This window comes from Strigops habroptila, chromosome 2 (assembly GCF_004027225.2).
Source record: "Strigops habroptila isolate Jane chromosome 2, bStrHab1.2.pri, whole genome shotgun sequence".
Classification (NCBI taxonomy): Eukaryota; Metazoa; Chordata; class Aves; order Psittaciformes; family Psittacidae; genus Strigops; species Strigops habroptila.
The window spans coordinates 44873755-44889696 of NC_044278.2; the positions used below are offsets into that span (position 1 = coordinate 44873755).

At 37.8% G+C, this 15942-nt stretch overlaps 1 protein-coding gene across 10 annotated transcripts in view; it reads left to right on the top strand.

Moving 5' to 3' along the window:
* The window catches only part of LOC115603998 (sex comb on midleg-like protein 2), a 70531-nt gene that overhangs the window by 24697 nt on the left and 29892 nt on the right, over positions 1-15942 (top strand). For 7 of the 10 annotated variants that reach the window (XM_030476593.1, XM_030476595.1, XM_030476597.1 and 4 more), the window contains 4 exons: positions 1384-1454; positions 5646-5880; positions 9898-9986; positions 11376-11619. In XM_030476593.1, the coding sequence (XP_030332453.1) occupies positions 1384-1454; positions 5646-5880; positions 9898-9986; positions 11376-11619 (639 nt within the window). The remainder of the gene's footprint in view (positions 1-1383; positions 1455-5645; positions 5881-9897; positions 9987-11375; positions 11620-15942) is intronic. The other 3 variants (XM_030476601.1, XM_030476600.1, XM_030476602.1) reach the window with 3 other exon arrangements.

Here is a 15942-nt window from a genome sequence, read left to right on the forward strand (position 1 = left end):
GTCTTTGTTACCAGCCTACATACAGTCCAGACCACCAAATTAACAGCTTTTGAGATTTTACTGACTTGTTACATAGCTAACAACCACATGGCCTCTGCAGTGCCAAGGACAAATCACTCGTACACTTTTGAGTCTCTTATGCCAAAAAAAGAGGATCTTGGCTGGCCAAGGGGGTAGTTCTCTTCTACTTTCAACTAAATGCTGTATACTTTCAACTGAATGCTGTGCTAATGCAGGCAGACTCTGAGCCACTACGCATCCTTCAAAGAAGCAGTGTGAGAATGCTGGAAAATGCTGCCATTTTCAGATTATTTCTTTGCTTCTCCTCTCTCCTTAACGTTGCAGAGATGTGTTTAACCGTGCCCAGTGGCGTTTTGGGGAAGGTTACTATAAACTTAGTGTGGTCTCTCATCACCAAGGATTTTTGCTATAGGCCGTGTGAATGGCCGTTGCTGAGCCACTGGGTGGCATCACTGCATCATTTTGGGGTTCATGGGTGATTTACTCTTCAGGAACATCAGAAAGATGCCAGCTGCCCAACCAAGAAAAATAAGCAAAATTGCTCACTTGGATAATTTAGGAACAAAAGCATTAGCTGTGCCATTGTAGGTTTTCTCTTGTTTTTTATATTAATATAAGTAATGCTTGCTTATGTCTTTAATGTTAGTACTTCATACTGTTGCATTCATGCAAAACTGATAACACTGATTAAATCAAATGCGGCATACACTCACCCATGCATGTAAACAATGCCAATGTTAACACTGGAAAACATAACATGATGCTGTTGCTGATCATTGCCATAATAATATTTACCCTACAAAGAGAAACCTTTATCAGACTTCAGATGAAAAGAAACAAGATGCAGTTGGAAGGCTGTGCTAATCCTTTTGCTTTCTAATGGACTGGGGGTAGTAGTCTCAACATATATTTCAACAGAATCTATATGTTTGTGTTTTTCAACATGCATCATCTCAGCACTCCTATGAGGTTATCATATCAGTGCTGCTGTTAGGGGAACTAAGATACAGAAACGCTAACATGATTTGTACAAGGATTCTTGGGAGGTCCTTATACAGAAAATTGAATCTAGATAGCCTGCCTTGTATCTTTGTATGTGGGGGAAGGTTTATATTGATTTTGCCTATTGTGTGATCCCCCCTATGAATTAACAGTACTCTTAAAGCTCCTTCAAGGGTTGTGTGTTTTTTCAAAGCTGGAGTTTTCATTTGAGAGTAATCCTGTTCTTGGGGAAAAAAAAAAAAAAAAGTATTCTACAAGATAGTTGGGTTTTTCTGACCCTTTCTTCCCCCACCCCTCCTTTTAATTGAAGTTCCCTTTAAAAAGTGTCTGTATGGTGTTTTTTTATCTTGTGTCTTCCAGAACAGTTTAATTGGGATGATTATCTGAAAGAGACTGAATCAGTAGCTGCCCCTCTGCATTGTTTCAGACAGGTATGCCAGATACTATTTTGCAAGTGTGTGTGTATTTATGCATGTTACAGGGTGATGATTCTAGAGCTACTTCTGTGTTTAGACTGCTTGCAAACTTCCTATTTGATTCCTTTTGATCTCTAGTTATCAGTAGCTTGCAGTTTTGGCAGATCGGAACTACTGAAGTTTTTCATTCTTGCTTTCTGCCTCAAGCCAAACTTTGAGGGTTTCATTAAAATTGTAGCTTTGGACTCTGTTTTCCCTTTAAAAAAGACTAGTTAATGAAAACAGTCTTATCAGAATTCAAAAATATTTTCTAATTTTTTTTTTTTCAGTAATCTTAGAGGTACCATGGTTTTAGTGAGAATTAAAATTTGGCTGATGGTCAGAGGAGCCTTTCTCCTGCCCTCTTTTTTAAAGAGTCCTTTCAAAAATGGCTAGCTACAAGATGTGTGTCTGTATGTGTAGTAGAGTTTGTTCACCACTTTTCTGTATCTCTCACATATTTTCTGAGCAGAGTGCTTTTGCTAAGGAGTAACAGATATTGAAGTTAAAAAGAAAAAAAGGGGAATATATGGGAATACAAAGGAAACACTGGATTTATAGTGAAAGGTGTTTAATGTACTGTTTTATATTTTGCACTGTGCTCTGCAAGTTTGATTCCCCACTGTCAGATGGTTCAGTATGTTTTTGCAGATGCAGTTTAAATCTGCCATCTTGTGTGAACTAATGATTCCAGCCCTCTGGAGACTGAGTCGACCTCTGCAGGTATCTTTCTCTCAGCAGAGGAAGCTGGGGTTGGTATTTTCCGAAGTTGAGGAGTATCTTAGCTACGTAAAGTTAAATAGGATGAGTTTTGGTCTGTATGCCTTCACTGTGTTAGGAAGATAGATGCTGAAGGAATTGGATAGTTCAGGTTGATAGAACTGTAATAGGTGTGACAAGTGGTGCATGTCTAGTTCAGCAGACTGGGCATGTTCAGAAAGGTACCTTATAGGTTTTGTTGGTAGTCTGATGGTACTGTAAATGGTACTGGCCTCTAGTGGGGACCAGACAAAACGCAACACGAATGTAATTGAGGAGGAGAGTAACCATCACTTGGTGAATCTGAAGTAGTTGCAGGAATGGAGAACAGGGAGAGAGAAATGCAGGTGGTAGCATTTCCTTGCACTAGATCTTGAATCTCAGCTGCTTTTTGCAGATGAGGGTAAAGGAGAAAGAGCCCCTCGCATGCTGCTTTCAGTGAGAGATGGCTAAGAATAGCAGTGTCCATAGCTGTGAGTAGAGCTTCAGAGATTAATTCTACAGTATGTGTTTTTCACAGTGGATACCAGCTCAAGGCAAAGACTTCAAACACTGCGTGGGTAGAGGCAGAGGACAACAGCGTATCACTGGATCATTCTGAGGTTATTGCCATACTCAGATGGTGGACTGCCATGACCAGAATGTACACTCCTGAGAGATGTAGCTACTGCAGAAAGTGGCTCAGAAGCCTTTCCTTTCTTGCATCTTCATCTTCCCTACTAATGGTCAGGAGGTCCAAACTGAACAACTGAGTAACACCTGAAAGATGCTTAAGTGATGTGCATTGACCGAGATAGATGAATCCCAGTGACCTGGATTGCTTAAGGAGTGTGTGGGTTGGAAAGAAGAGCATTAATTTCTGTGCATAACAAATTTTGAAACAATTTACATGTGCAGACTTTTAGTTTTTCTAAGAATTGACCTTTTAAGAAGAAAGTGATATGCAATGTTAATTAGTGCAGAGCTAGCTCCTCTCATTACAGAATGTTTGCAGATTTTAGAAACTACAGTGCTTGGGCTTTGTGTAGGACTAATTTGACTTTACTGGGTTACACATGAATTGTACGTGTCATTATCACCCTGTGTAATGCAAAGAAATACACTGCTGTGGCTAACCAGAAAACAAGTAGCAGAGGGAAGCTTAATTTGAGAATTATATCCAGAATTTGTGACCTGTGGGAATTCTACAAAGTTTAAATTTTATAGTAATTAAAAATGACCTGGGGAGCAATAAATTAAAGCCTGTACCATAAATTAAGATACAGGCAGAGACTGCTAATGGAAATTGATTAAAGTATTTATCTTAATTTAGAAGGTATTTTATCTGTTGCTCTAAGTTGTTTTTAATTACTACTTAAAATTTCAAAGCATTCCACATCCCTTTCTCACACCCTGAAACTTTTTTCCAAGCAGTTGAAAATTTTAAATAAAAAAGCTCAGTCCCATGTGGTTTGAACAGAGCTTAAAAAGAGGCTGTTACCGAGTGGGTTTTGTTATTTGCTGTAAGGACAGAGTGGCCTGGAGGAGTTACCTTTTTAATAGAATGCCTTGAGTTGTTGGTGTTTAAGCAATTCACCTTTTCTACAAACAAACATTCACCCCAATTTCTCCATTTCAGTTGCTTTTTGTGGTTGTAGAACATAACAGCTGGACAAGCAATATCCTGAAATTGAATTGCCCTTTAAATTTCATATGCTAAGGCTCCCCTTTCAGACAGCCTGTTGTCTAAATGCAGCATTGGCAGATGCTACACTCAGTGTTCACTGAATATTGAGTGCCTCTGTTTTTCGGGCTTGGGCTCCTCCAGGGCTCCTGCCGTTGATCTAGGATGTGTTGTAAATAGTGCACCTGCACACCATACAAGCAGAGCAAGATGTATTTTAAAACATTAAATGTGGTAGAGAGAAAATACTACTAACACTTGTTGAAGTAGCAGATTTCTTCAGCCTTTTCCTGTGTACCCTGACAGACAAGTGCAGTTTCTCTGCTTACTGTGGGATCCCCACCTGGCCTGGTCAGGCTGGCAGGAGAAGTGACATACAAATCTTGTGGGTGTGAATGTCCTTGGTTTTGGTTTTTCTACCTACCTCCCATATCAGGATTCAGATTGTGTTCCCATGTGTTTGCATGGGTCTAAATATCATGGGGAAGGCTGCCTATAGTTCGCAGCATCTGTGTTGAAGAGCAGCTTTGTACTGGAAGAGTTGTAGTAAAGGACTTCCAGGATGATAGAAGAATAGTCATCCTTTCGTAAGAGAAACTTCAGTGCTTGGCTTATTTAACCTGTTGAAAGAGTACTGAAAAAGGGCCTTCTGTAAATACACTGTAGACTATGTTGTTATTTGCAAACGTGCAGAAAGAATTTAAGTTAAATTACAGTGTTGGTAAAAACTACCATTCATAAATTTAAGCTGGAAATGAGGAGACATCTAAAGAGAATAGTGAGAAGCATTCAGTCCCAGTTAGTGTCAATACAAAGTTTTGAACATCATTAGATGATGTTGCTGCCTGCAGTACTACAGTATCAGACTGTGATCCAGCCAGTCCAGCCAGTAGTGTGTTGACACAAGTAAAAAATACTCTCCTTATCTTTTGTTTAGCTTGCGACAAAAAGTTCTGCTCAAAGATCAAGTTGCATTCATCACATTTCTTTTCCCAGTGATAATTAAATTGGCGTTTCATTGTATGTGTATGGATATATTCAGTTCTGTATAAATAAGCATCAGGTGCAATTTCTGTCTTAGCACAGAAGTTTTATGTGACTTTAGGACTGTCCATTTTCTTTCTGTTAATGCAGTTAACACTAACTCCCTTTTCTGTTGTCTGCCTTTGTATTGGCATATTTTTTGATTCAGAAACTCTTTCTTGCCTTGAACTTTTGTAGTGCTTAGTGCGTAAGGTCCGAATTCAGTTTAAATTTTCCAGATATTACTATAATGAGAATAACTATTGCTTTTGAATTGAAAGCTAGTGAATTTTGTGGGTGAGGGGTTTTTTGTAGGTTGGTTTGTGGCGTGCTTTGTTTTGGTTGAGTGGTTTGGGTTTGTTTTTTAGTTGAATGTCATGTTTCCCAATGTCCTTATTTTCCATTCCTTTCACATCTTAATCATTGGATCTTTATGTTCATATCTTCATCAGGATTCCCTTGTTTACCCTTTTTAGTGTGCTTATCTTCTTAGAAATCAGTCATGTTTATGCAGTAGGAACATCAAGTATCTGAAACAGTAGCTGTTGGTACGTTATCCACCTGCCTTTTCTGACTTGCTGCTGAACATTCAAAGTTCAAAAGGTTCTATATATTTACCATTCATATGATATGCTTGGATGCATGAAAGCGGCATATTCAACTCCTGGTAAATTTAGCTGTACTAACAACAATAAGAAAAAGCCTTTTACCTTTTGTTGTAGTCTAGAATTCCACCTACAAACGATTTCAAAGTTGGGATGAAACTGGAAGCCCGTGATCCTCGCAATGTTACCTCGGTTTGTATAGCTACAGTAATTGGAATCACTGGTGCCAGGCTGAGGTTGCGACTGGATGGAAGCGACAACAAAAATGATTTTTGGAGGCTTGTGGATTCCTCAGACATACAGCCCATCGGAACCTGCGAAAAGAAAGGGGGCATGCTCCAGCCTCCGCTTGGTAAGAAACAAAGCTTCTCAACTAAAGCATGGGAATACTGCTTTCGTGAAGTCGATTTGACCTTTTGCCTTGGCAAATTGAATGGTACTAACATTTCACCAAACTATTATTTAATTGAAAAAGAGGTAAGCAAACTAATTCAAGTGAAGTGAATTGTGGCTTTTTCTTCTTTTTGGATTCTTTTGGCATAAGAATGAGCAGAATAAATAATTAGCTTGAGTTCTGTTGTTTTGGTTTTTTTAAATAGTCCCTTAGTATTAAATGGGACTGTTTGACACATAATGATGAGATACGCTGCCATGTGCCCATTTTAGTGTATACAGCTACAACGTTTTCTCGCTTGATGCTGTGCGTGCTCCTTTTAGTAAGACCTTTGTAAAAAGTGGTGAAAGCTCACTTGCCTTTCTCCTCCGCAGTAAATCAGAGCAGCCCGCTAGAAGGCGCTGGCTGTTAACCGACCTGTGAAGTGCCCAGTCCGGCTGCAGGAGGTGCAGCAGCTCAGGGCAGTCTGAATGTTTTCACAGGCACTGAGCAAATTGGTTTGTGGTGTGGGAAAGGCAGCATAGGGTGGGTTAACGGCGGTATTGCAGCATTCTGTTCTGCGGCAGGAAAAAGAGCACTCCAGAGCTTCACCAAACTGCAAGCTTATATTGTATGTGATTCTCATCTCCTCAAATCAGCACGTTGGGGGACATCTGATCAGTTTGTCATGGCTAGTTTGTGATCACAACGAATGCTTGGGAACAAGGGGTAGCTTTCATGTGCTTAGAAATAGTATGCAGAATTTTTTTTGCCTTGCATAAGCAGTATGGGTGACAACATTATATGTCTCCCCAAACTGAGAAATAGTGCTTGGGCTTAGTCTTACTGAGGAAGTTTATTAAATGGGGAACTATACAAAGGAATTCCTTGCTATATGGTGAATAGTCAGAGGTAACTGCCTAACTGCTAGGGGTAATAAAGTGGGATACCACCTTTCTTTGCTGTGATTAACCTGTATACTTAGATCTTCTTTCTTGTACCATATTTGTTATAGCTTGAACCTGTAGGTGTGGAAATCTTTAAAGAAACACATTTTTTACATTGGTCTGAAAGTAGTTCAGCTTTTAAAAAGAAGGAAAAATAATGACCAAACTTTATCTTAACACACCCCCAAACCCTCCACAACAGCAACATCCCCTCCCCTGTTGTCTTGTTACCTTCTGTAATTTTTAGAAGATAATAACATTCTTAATATATTAATTGTTACTGCTGTTTTCCCATCTTATAGTTATGAACCTACGTCTGGTTTGGTGTCATTAGTAAGTATTTCAGATTTCTCATCAGAGATTTAATAAGATAGGTGTGCTTTCTCTTAGCAGCCTCTCAAAAGCTTCTTATCCCAATTTGTTAACAAGAAGTGAGAAGTATCATTTCACTACAGTATGAAACTTGATTTGCATGTAGAAAGGCAAACAGACATAGGAGCAGTTGACATAACCATTATGACACTTTGCATAAATTATAAGGGTAGGTTTTTGTTTTGTTATGCTGCTTTAGAAACACAAGAAAAGCAATGCCACCAGTGTGCCTTTTAGAAAAATATCGTTTGGGACAGATAGATAAAGTTTGAACCCAGAAGGGCTTTTTTCCTTCTTTTCTGTGGATGTATAGAGGTTTTGAATGAAGGCACTAGAAATTCTTGACGCCTGAGTGTGTTGCTTTTGAGAAGTAACTCAGTTACTTCTGAAGTTCTTAATATAACCTTGTAAAGTGGAAGCAGTGATATGAGTATGAAACAGGGTTGTGATAGAGAAAGGTATACCTATTCCTTCAGCTGCACATACGTACCGTGCTAAATATATGGCTTCAATTGAGGAGCATAGTGTGTTTTCAAATGTGTTTCTAAACCAGTCTGATGAATAAAGCAACTCTGGTTATGTATAATGGAGGCAGTTGATCTCTTAAGAAGAGAAACTTTCCATGATCATCAGTAGAAAGGTTGGTGCCTTCTCCTTGAATGCTGTTTGTTACTCCTATTTGGTCAGGCTGCTGGTAGTGCAGCACCAACCAACCAGCTGTTCCCTGTACCTAGGCATGTAAGTTTACCTGCCCTCTGAACAATTGCTGGTTATTCAGAAAAGAATGCGAGTGCCATTATTTTGTCCCTCCTGCCCTAGATTTTTCTAAAGATAGGCTAAATTCCAGCAATCAAACGTTCTGGCATACCTAGATACATTTTTGAAAAAGCCTTTTTGGCAGTTCTACAGCATCCTGTTCCTGGGCAAAGCTGGGAGCTAATTGGGTGTATAATTACCTCCTGTTAGACATTTAAGCAACTGATTAATTTTTTTTCCTGAGTACTAGGGAACCTTCTGGATACTAATGTTCTTCTTCTGTTCATAATAACTAGCTAAAATAGTCCCTCCTACCTGATTTTTACATAGGTTTAATTATGCGTGTTACATAAGGGTTTTGAGAAAGTGATTAATATAGCAAAGCATTCATGTTCCAGCCTCTGTTTCTCATAGGTGAGGTTTTTTTATTGTTGAGAGCTTAATGTTCTCAACAAATTACATTGAGGATAACATTTTCTCTGTTTTTACCAGGATGAATTAAAGGCCAAATGAAATTAACTGAAACTATTGTTCAGTTGTCATTCCTATATATCTTTTCTGGGCTAGCTGGTTAGGAGTATTGTGTTTCAGTAACTACACGTTTAGGTTCTATAAAGACTGTGGTATCAAACCAGGACTGATAATCAGCTCAGCAGTCCTCAAATTATGACACGGTTTATCAAATAGGAGCTTTATATTCAGGTAGGTGTTGCATAGGTAGTTCCAACTTGAAAACTGTTTATTCAACTCAAGATAGCATAAGCTACTAGTTGAAGAACTATTATAGTATATAATCCAATTTTAGATGACTTAATGATTTAGTTGATCAAGAATATTAGATATGTTCCGCCTTTCTAGTTCATTTTTTTAAGAGAATTGTTGAGGCTCAGTTATGAGGGAGCTCATCAGTTCCTGGCAGATTCTATTACTGTTTGCTTTGTGGAAAAAATTCCAATTTGCTCTATTATGTCTATTTTCTGTAGAACTGTGCCAGACACATAACTGCTAAAGACACAGAAGAAAATGTCCACTATCTCTGGTATATTACTCATTACTTTGAAACATCCATTTGGAAAGCACAGAAAGCATAAGGATTTTTGTTGCGTTTTGTTTTATTTTTTAACTGGAAAGTAGTTGCTTCTGAGGGAAGATTATCTGGCATGAGAATGTTTTCAGCTAAACCTTTGTTCTGCTTGAATAAAGTACTTCATCTAAACAAATGCGATTCTTTTTTGCACTTTTTACTCCTTTGTAATGAAGAATATTGAAGTAGAACCCTCTTCCAGTTTGTTTTCCAACATTATACATGCATTTGTAAAAATAATTGTATATTTGTTCTTCCCTCTATATTTTCTTCGGGGTTTAGGGCTATTTATTTATTTTAATGGAGGAGGGAGAAGAAACAGATTGTTCTTTTTTGTCTGTGGCCTGGTGAAAGAATTACAAGAGTCTTGAAAATAAAAAGGTATCTCAGTAAATGAGAGGAGCTGGAGCAGAAACTAGATGATCTTAAGGTCCTTTCCAACCCTAACTATTCTGTGTTGTTTTAGAATGAGAGCAAAAAGCAGACCTGAAGAGTTAGCTAGGCACAAGTGCTGGGGAAGTTCCACTGGACCAGGAACTGTGGGGGACAACCTTATGATCTCCTTATGATACATACTAGAACCTGTATGTCAGTAAGTCCTAGATGTTTCTCTGTAATATCAAAAATTATGATGAGTGATTCTGCAGGCAGGTCACTCGGAATGGAAATGCATTGTATGGCTTTCTGCACCTACAGCGACCCTGTTTGTTCCTTCTTGGCTACTTTTATTTTGGCCACATCCAAAATAGAGGCAATGAGGCATTAGTAAACAGACTTTATATCCTTCTATTTCATTTTACAAACTGAAAATAGGGCTATTTTTTCTTTGTTATTCAGGGTTCCAGATGAATGCATCTTCTTGGCCAATGTTTCTCTTAAGAACTCTCAATGGAGCTGAAATGGCACCCGCAGCATTCTTTAAGAAGGTAAGAAGAAAGGGACTGCTAGTAAACAACTTCCTATCAGTTGGCCCATGAATACATTTTTTTAATGAGGATGCCAAGATATTTCCCTGTTGTCTGCAGCATGGGAAGGGGAGGCTACTATTTAAAATCACTTTGAACTGGATTGGCAAGCTACAGGAAGTGATCTGCTTCTAGTCCATTGAGATGGGCATGTCTGTTCCTGAGTTGAGACTTTTAAGTATGGTGTATTATTTAGAAAAATTGTGTTAGCTCATTTTTTGTGTCAGTACAATGCATATCACATTTCTTAACGGCACCATATTAATGTGATTGTGCACAGGATAAGAAAAAAGTACAATGAGGAATAAGAGCCACTGGAATACAGTGGTGCTTGGAAAGGTTTTGTAAAACATTTTCATCACTTAAACTGTAATGAGAAAGTGGTAGTTGAAAATAGCAGAAACAGCTGTTCAGTTTTTTAAACATGCCTTGAGTAAGTTAAAAAAATTATATAAAACCAACAGTAATATTGAAATGACTTGTTGGTTTAATCTTTTGTCGAGGTGGTAAAACTTTGCTGTCACATTGAGTGACTTAATCTTTGATACTGAGGACATTGACAAATATGTCAGCAAATCAAACAGTTGCGTTCAGACCTGCAATCACATTGTTTGCCTGTTACCTTTATGTAATTATATTTTTTTTTTTAATATAAGATTATATAGATTTTCTGAGGCGTGATGAGCCATGCTTCCCTGTGCTAACCTACCAGCACATCTAAGGTGGCTTTTGGACAATGAGGTTCTTGAGGCTGAGGTGGTAATTCAGGTTCCATTGGGTCACAACTGCTGCTGTGGGGATACGCTTAGGCTGGTCACATTAACTTGATTTTTGTTTTTCTTTTATCCACTTGGAATTTGTCTAAGCCAACTGAGCTAACAGAGGCCTATAAATAATGTCCAATGCTAATGAATTTTTCATGGATTGAGAGGTGAAGCTTTTACCAGACAGTTGTCAGTCCCCAGAAATATTCATTCCCTGCAAATCTCCTCCTCTTTATTAGCATGTAATAATTTCATTGTAGTGTCTTTGCTGTCTTGCTGCCCAGACATAACGTATTGGGTGCAACCTGTTGCTTATGTAAATATTTCTACCAGGGTCTTTCTGTCATGGAGGATTTTGCTAATTATCCCAGCTGTGTTTGTGGGAACAGAATCTAGGATTTTATAATATAGAAGAGCAAAAGCACACTTGAAATACAAGTAAGTTTTCTTGAATGCCTACTATAACTTTTTGAGAGTAGTGAGTGTAAGCAGTAAGGATGTTGAAGAAAAATAGAGGGTTTTCTTTTTTATTATTGTTTTTTTAAGAGGCCATAGAAATACAAATATTCTGTCGCTCTTTTTGTAGGAACCACCAAAACCTGTGCCAAACTGCTTTAAAGTTGGAATGAAACTTGAAGCTATAGATAGAAAGAACCCATACTTGATTTGCCCAGCAACCATTGGAGATGTTAAAGGAGATGAAGTTTTTGTTACATTTGATGGCTGGAGAGGAGCATTTGACTATTGGTGCAGATGTGATTCTCGAGATATTTTCCCAGTCGGATGGTGTAGCTTGACAGGAGATGCATTACAACCACCAGGGAACAATGGTAAGATGACTAATAATATTGCTTAATTATTTTTCCCCTCAATTACAGCAGAATTTTAAAAACCAGCTGGCTGTATGCAGATAAGACTGAAGATTTGATTTGTGAGTAGCTGATGAGGATGAAATGTTGTTACATTTTCTTTATGTAGTTTAAAGCTAATAGGATAGTTTCTGTGAAACAATTTTTGTCTGTTCATAGTAACTCTGAGAACACGTTTTATTTAATACTACCAGGAGGGCTTCTGATAATCTTTGATTTTCGTGTGCTTATGAAGAATCTTGGACTTAAACTAGATTTGCTGTTTGTGTTATAGTTAAATGTTCCTGTTTAATGATACTATATATTGACTGCAGCAGCACTTAATATTAAGCTGACTGCTAAGAAAGCAAAGTAGTCTTTGCTTCTGTGATGATTGAAGTTTAAAGTGTATGTTCACTGTTTCTTCCTTCATAGTCACAAAATTCAGAATAGGCAGGTTCAAGACAATGCTTTATCGTTCTCATGCCTTTAAGGATGTTTTTATATGGGGTTATAGAGTCCCTTTAACCAATGACCACTGTGCTTTATAATGCACAGCTATCTACCTTAGAAAGAAGGGAATGGCATGAAGAGGGATATCCCTGAACGTAATCCCTCTGCTACTCTGGAGACCTCTTGTCATGTTTGTGTAGTGTAAGGCTTTTCTGTCAAACTGTTTGGACTCCTCTATCTTCACTCCATTCAAATTTCACAGGAAAAGAGGTTTTTAAAGAGGGGAACTGTATTTTAATTAATTAATATTGTTGACCAGAATAATTTTTTCTTATGGTGAGCATTTTCACAGCTGTTGTTAAGTGAGTAAGGAACAAGTAGACCAGTATCACAGAACTCTCACTGGAAGTACCAAAGGAACAGAAGCAAGAGGGGAGGAAAGCAATCATGTTTCCCACCCTCTGCATCCCAATTTTTTCTCTCAATCTTTTGCCAGCAGGTCAAGAACTGTATGGAAAAACTAACTGAAATTAATTAAGGGCACCTCTGCATCCTTGCCCTCACCTGCCTGTCTCAGGTTACTGTCTGCAGTTACTGCAAATGATCATAGTACCTGTAATCTAGTTTATTCCATTTTAGCAGATGTCAGCAAGGGAGGAACTATGTGTGTAGCTCTGCTGGCAGGTCCAGGATGATCTGCCAGTACAAACCTGCAGTGAGAAGGCAGGGGGAAGTCAGGTGTGGACAAACTACATTTGAGCAGAAGTCATCTAATAGGTACCACACTGACCTCAGTCATAGTGTTTTTGTGCTGTAAAGTGTCTTTAAAGTCTGTAAAGTGTCTTTCTCACCTTCTCCAGAAGGTTGGTCTGTCCTGAGAAATCATGAATGAGATGTGTTATTATGATAAATTAATTATGTCAATAGTGGCAACATAAAATGGCTTTATCTTAAAGGGGTGGTATAAATAAGTGGTGTAAAATTTTTAGCAGATATTCTTGTTTAGATTGCTGAGTCCAATTGCATCTTCTGAATAGAAGTATTATTAATTTGTTTAGTCTACTTCAGTCTCACTGTGGGAAAACTAGCAATATTTTGAGACAATATGTACAGAATTTTTCTTGCTTGATAGAGATCTAAGAGTTGTGTAACAGTTGGTTTAGTTAGTAAAGTTCATTAGGTATTCCAGTTGTTCAGATAATGAAACAAACAGAAATCTCTAGTATGTTCAAATTTGCTCAAGGCTTGAAATAACCAGGTATTCTTAGGGATTCTGTTGCTTTGTTACGAAAAACAATACTTTAGGCATTAATAAAACCTGAAGCAAGGTTCTTACAGACTTGCAGTCAAAACGAAGAATTTTGGAGATGTGATAGAAACTGAGGGCAGGGAGGTGCAGGCTGCTGATTTCATTATTTTTCATTCCAACAGTGGGCCCAAAGTTAACTGCTTTTTTATTAAAATTGTGTGTGCTCCTTTTTTCCCCCATTTTGAGCATAAAGAATTTGTTCTTTCAGTTTTTCTTCATGTGCTTATTTTTTTATGAGCTGTTTGTGCACATTATACGCACTTGTCAAATCTACATAGCTAGAGGAAGTATTTTTTTGCTTTCAGGTTATGTTTTTCACTGTTATTAGATCGCTTTTGAGCCATTAAAGAACTGTAATGATAATTCTTTATTAAGATGTAAATAATAGCTTCAAGGAGAGTGTAATCAAGTCATTTCAATTCAGAAATATGATAATGTTGTCAGGATTCTTCATTAAGTCACATTTACATTGACTTCTCCTGTTAAGGAGGAAAGTATGACAGATGCTATATTGCAGGGATTCACTTGAAATATTATAGCAGTGTTCTGGCCTGGACTTTATTCCAGTGAGTTTAGTATTTCTGCCTTGGATTTCCACAGTAGAAAGTGAAAATAATCAAGTGTAGTTTAGATCACAGTGAATATAATGAGAAGTATTCTTGATTTTTGTAACTATCTTTCTTGAAAGCATTTGACACTGGTTAAAGGACTGAAAAAAACTTCAGGTTTTAGTGAACAAGCAATACCAATACCCTGTAATATAAGTATGAAAATGATAAAGGATGCTTTAAATTTCATCCATACCTAGCACAACAATTTCCTGCCACAAGACATACATTTTGGGGTCTAATTTAGCCTTTTGAAAGAGAGATGAAATGCAGTAAGGCAGACAATATGAAAATTAGGGAAGAGTTTATTTCAGCTGTTTACTGTCTTAGACATTTAGGATGTCCAGAGAGAACGTATGACCTCTGTCATGGGATGTTTTGAATAACAGTTTAAACACAGACTTCTTAGATATGGGTAGATTTATTCAGACCAGATTATGTGGTATATTTAGTCTTTATAGTCATATCTCTGTAATTTGCATAGGTTTCAGACAGATAAGCTCAGGAACTAAGATGCAATTAATAGAAGATAAAATGAAGAAGGTAGATGAAAAGTTGTTTTGCACTAACTGTTTTTAGCATTCAAGCCTTAATCTTCATGTTGATGTTTTGTCTTCAGTCCTTATCAGAAGTTGTGACTTAAGTGGACTTGGCTGAGTGCCAGGGTGTGCATACAGTGGTATGAAATGTAGTGTTCAATATTTATATTAGCAGAAGCTGTGCTTAGCCAATGTTTTAGTTTGTTTCCTTAGAAATATCTCTGATAGTAGTAATTTATGTTATGTATGGTTTGACGACAGTGCTTGATGTTGGCTTGGCCTGCTGGCCCAAGGTTAATATTTTACAGATGCAGTAGACTGTTTTCTTTGTCTCCTGGTCACTTAAGTGCTTTTAGAGATGACTTGTCACTTAGAACATCATTGCGAACTATAGCAGGTGAAGGAAGTTGGCATGATAGTGTTTATGCTGGATCAATCTGAAGGGTCATCTGCTCTAGCAGGCTTTCTTCCAGCAGTGGCACATAGGAGAAAGGTTTGCAGGAGTATTCCTAATACCTGGCTGTCTACAACCCAGCACCTCCTGAGCCCAGAATAACACTTTATGCTGAGTACCTCTAGAGGAGCTTGATCTGTTTTGTTCAGTTATATTTTGGAGCAGTCTGCACTTTCATCACCTACAACATCCTGTACTTAGGAGTTCTGTACTTGAGTATATGTTCTGTGGAAAAGGCGATATCCTTTTTCTTGATGGTAGCTTCATTTGTTGTCCTTATGTTTTTGTACTGAAATAGCTTCTTGTACTTCTAGTACTTGTACAGGAAGAGATAGTAAATAGTCATTCCCTAATTGCCTTCTTCATATCCATCGTGATTTTGTAGACCTAGATTCTGGCTTCCCTCAGCTATCTCTAAACTTGTAAAATCCTGTTCTGTTTCATTTTTCATTGTTATGGGATCAGTTTAATGTCTCTGATCAACCTTGTTCTTCTGTACTGCTTCCATTTCAGCTATGGCATTTTTAAGCCACTGGAACCAGAAGTGCACAAAGTATTAAAGACATAGTGGCATAGTGGTGGTTTTCGTTTTGTTTTCTGTTCCTTCTGTAATTATTCGTGAATTGGGATTTGGGATTATTGGACTACCTACCAAGCTATGAACTAATACTGTCATAGAAATATTTAGTTCAATTCTAAGATATCATTTTCATATATCTTAGAATTGGGCTAATAGCCCAACACTGATCATGGAAGCTGGATTATTTTGAATTGCTTGACATTGTGTTTCATCTGTTACTTCCTCTGCTGAGCAACTGCTCAGCTTTACAAGATCTTCTTACATAACTTTACTGATTCAAATAATTGTTCAGCAGTTGTTGCCATTTCATGCTTTACTGTTTACCATTTGGTTCCATATATGAATCAAATGGTACAAGCCCA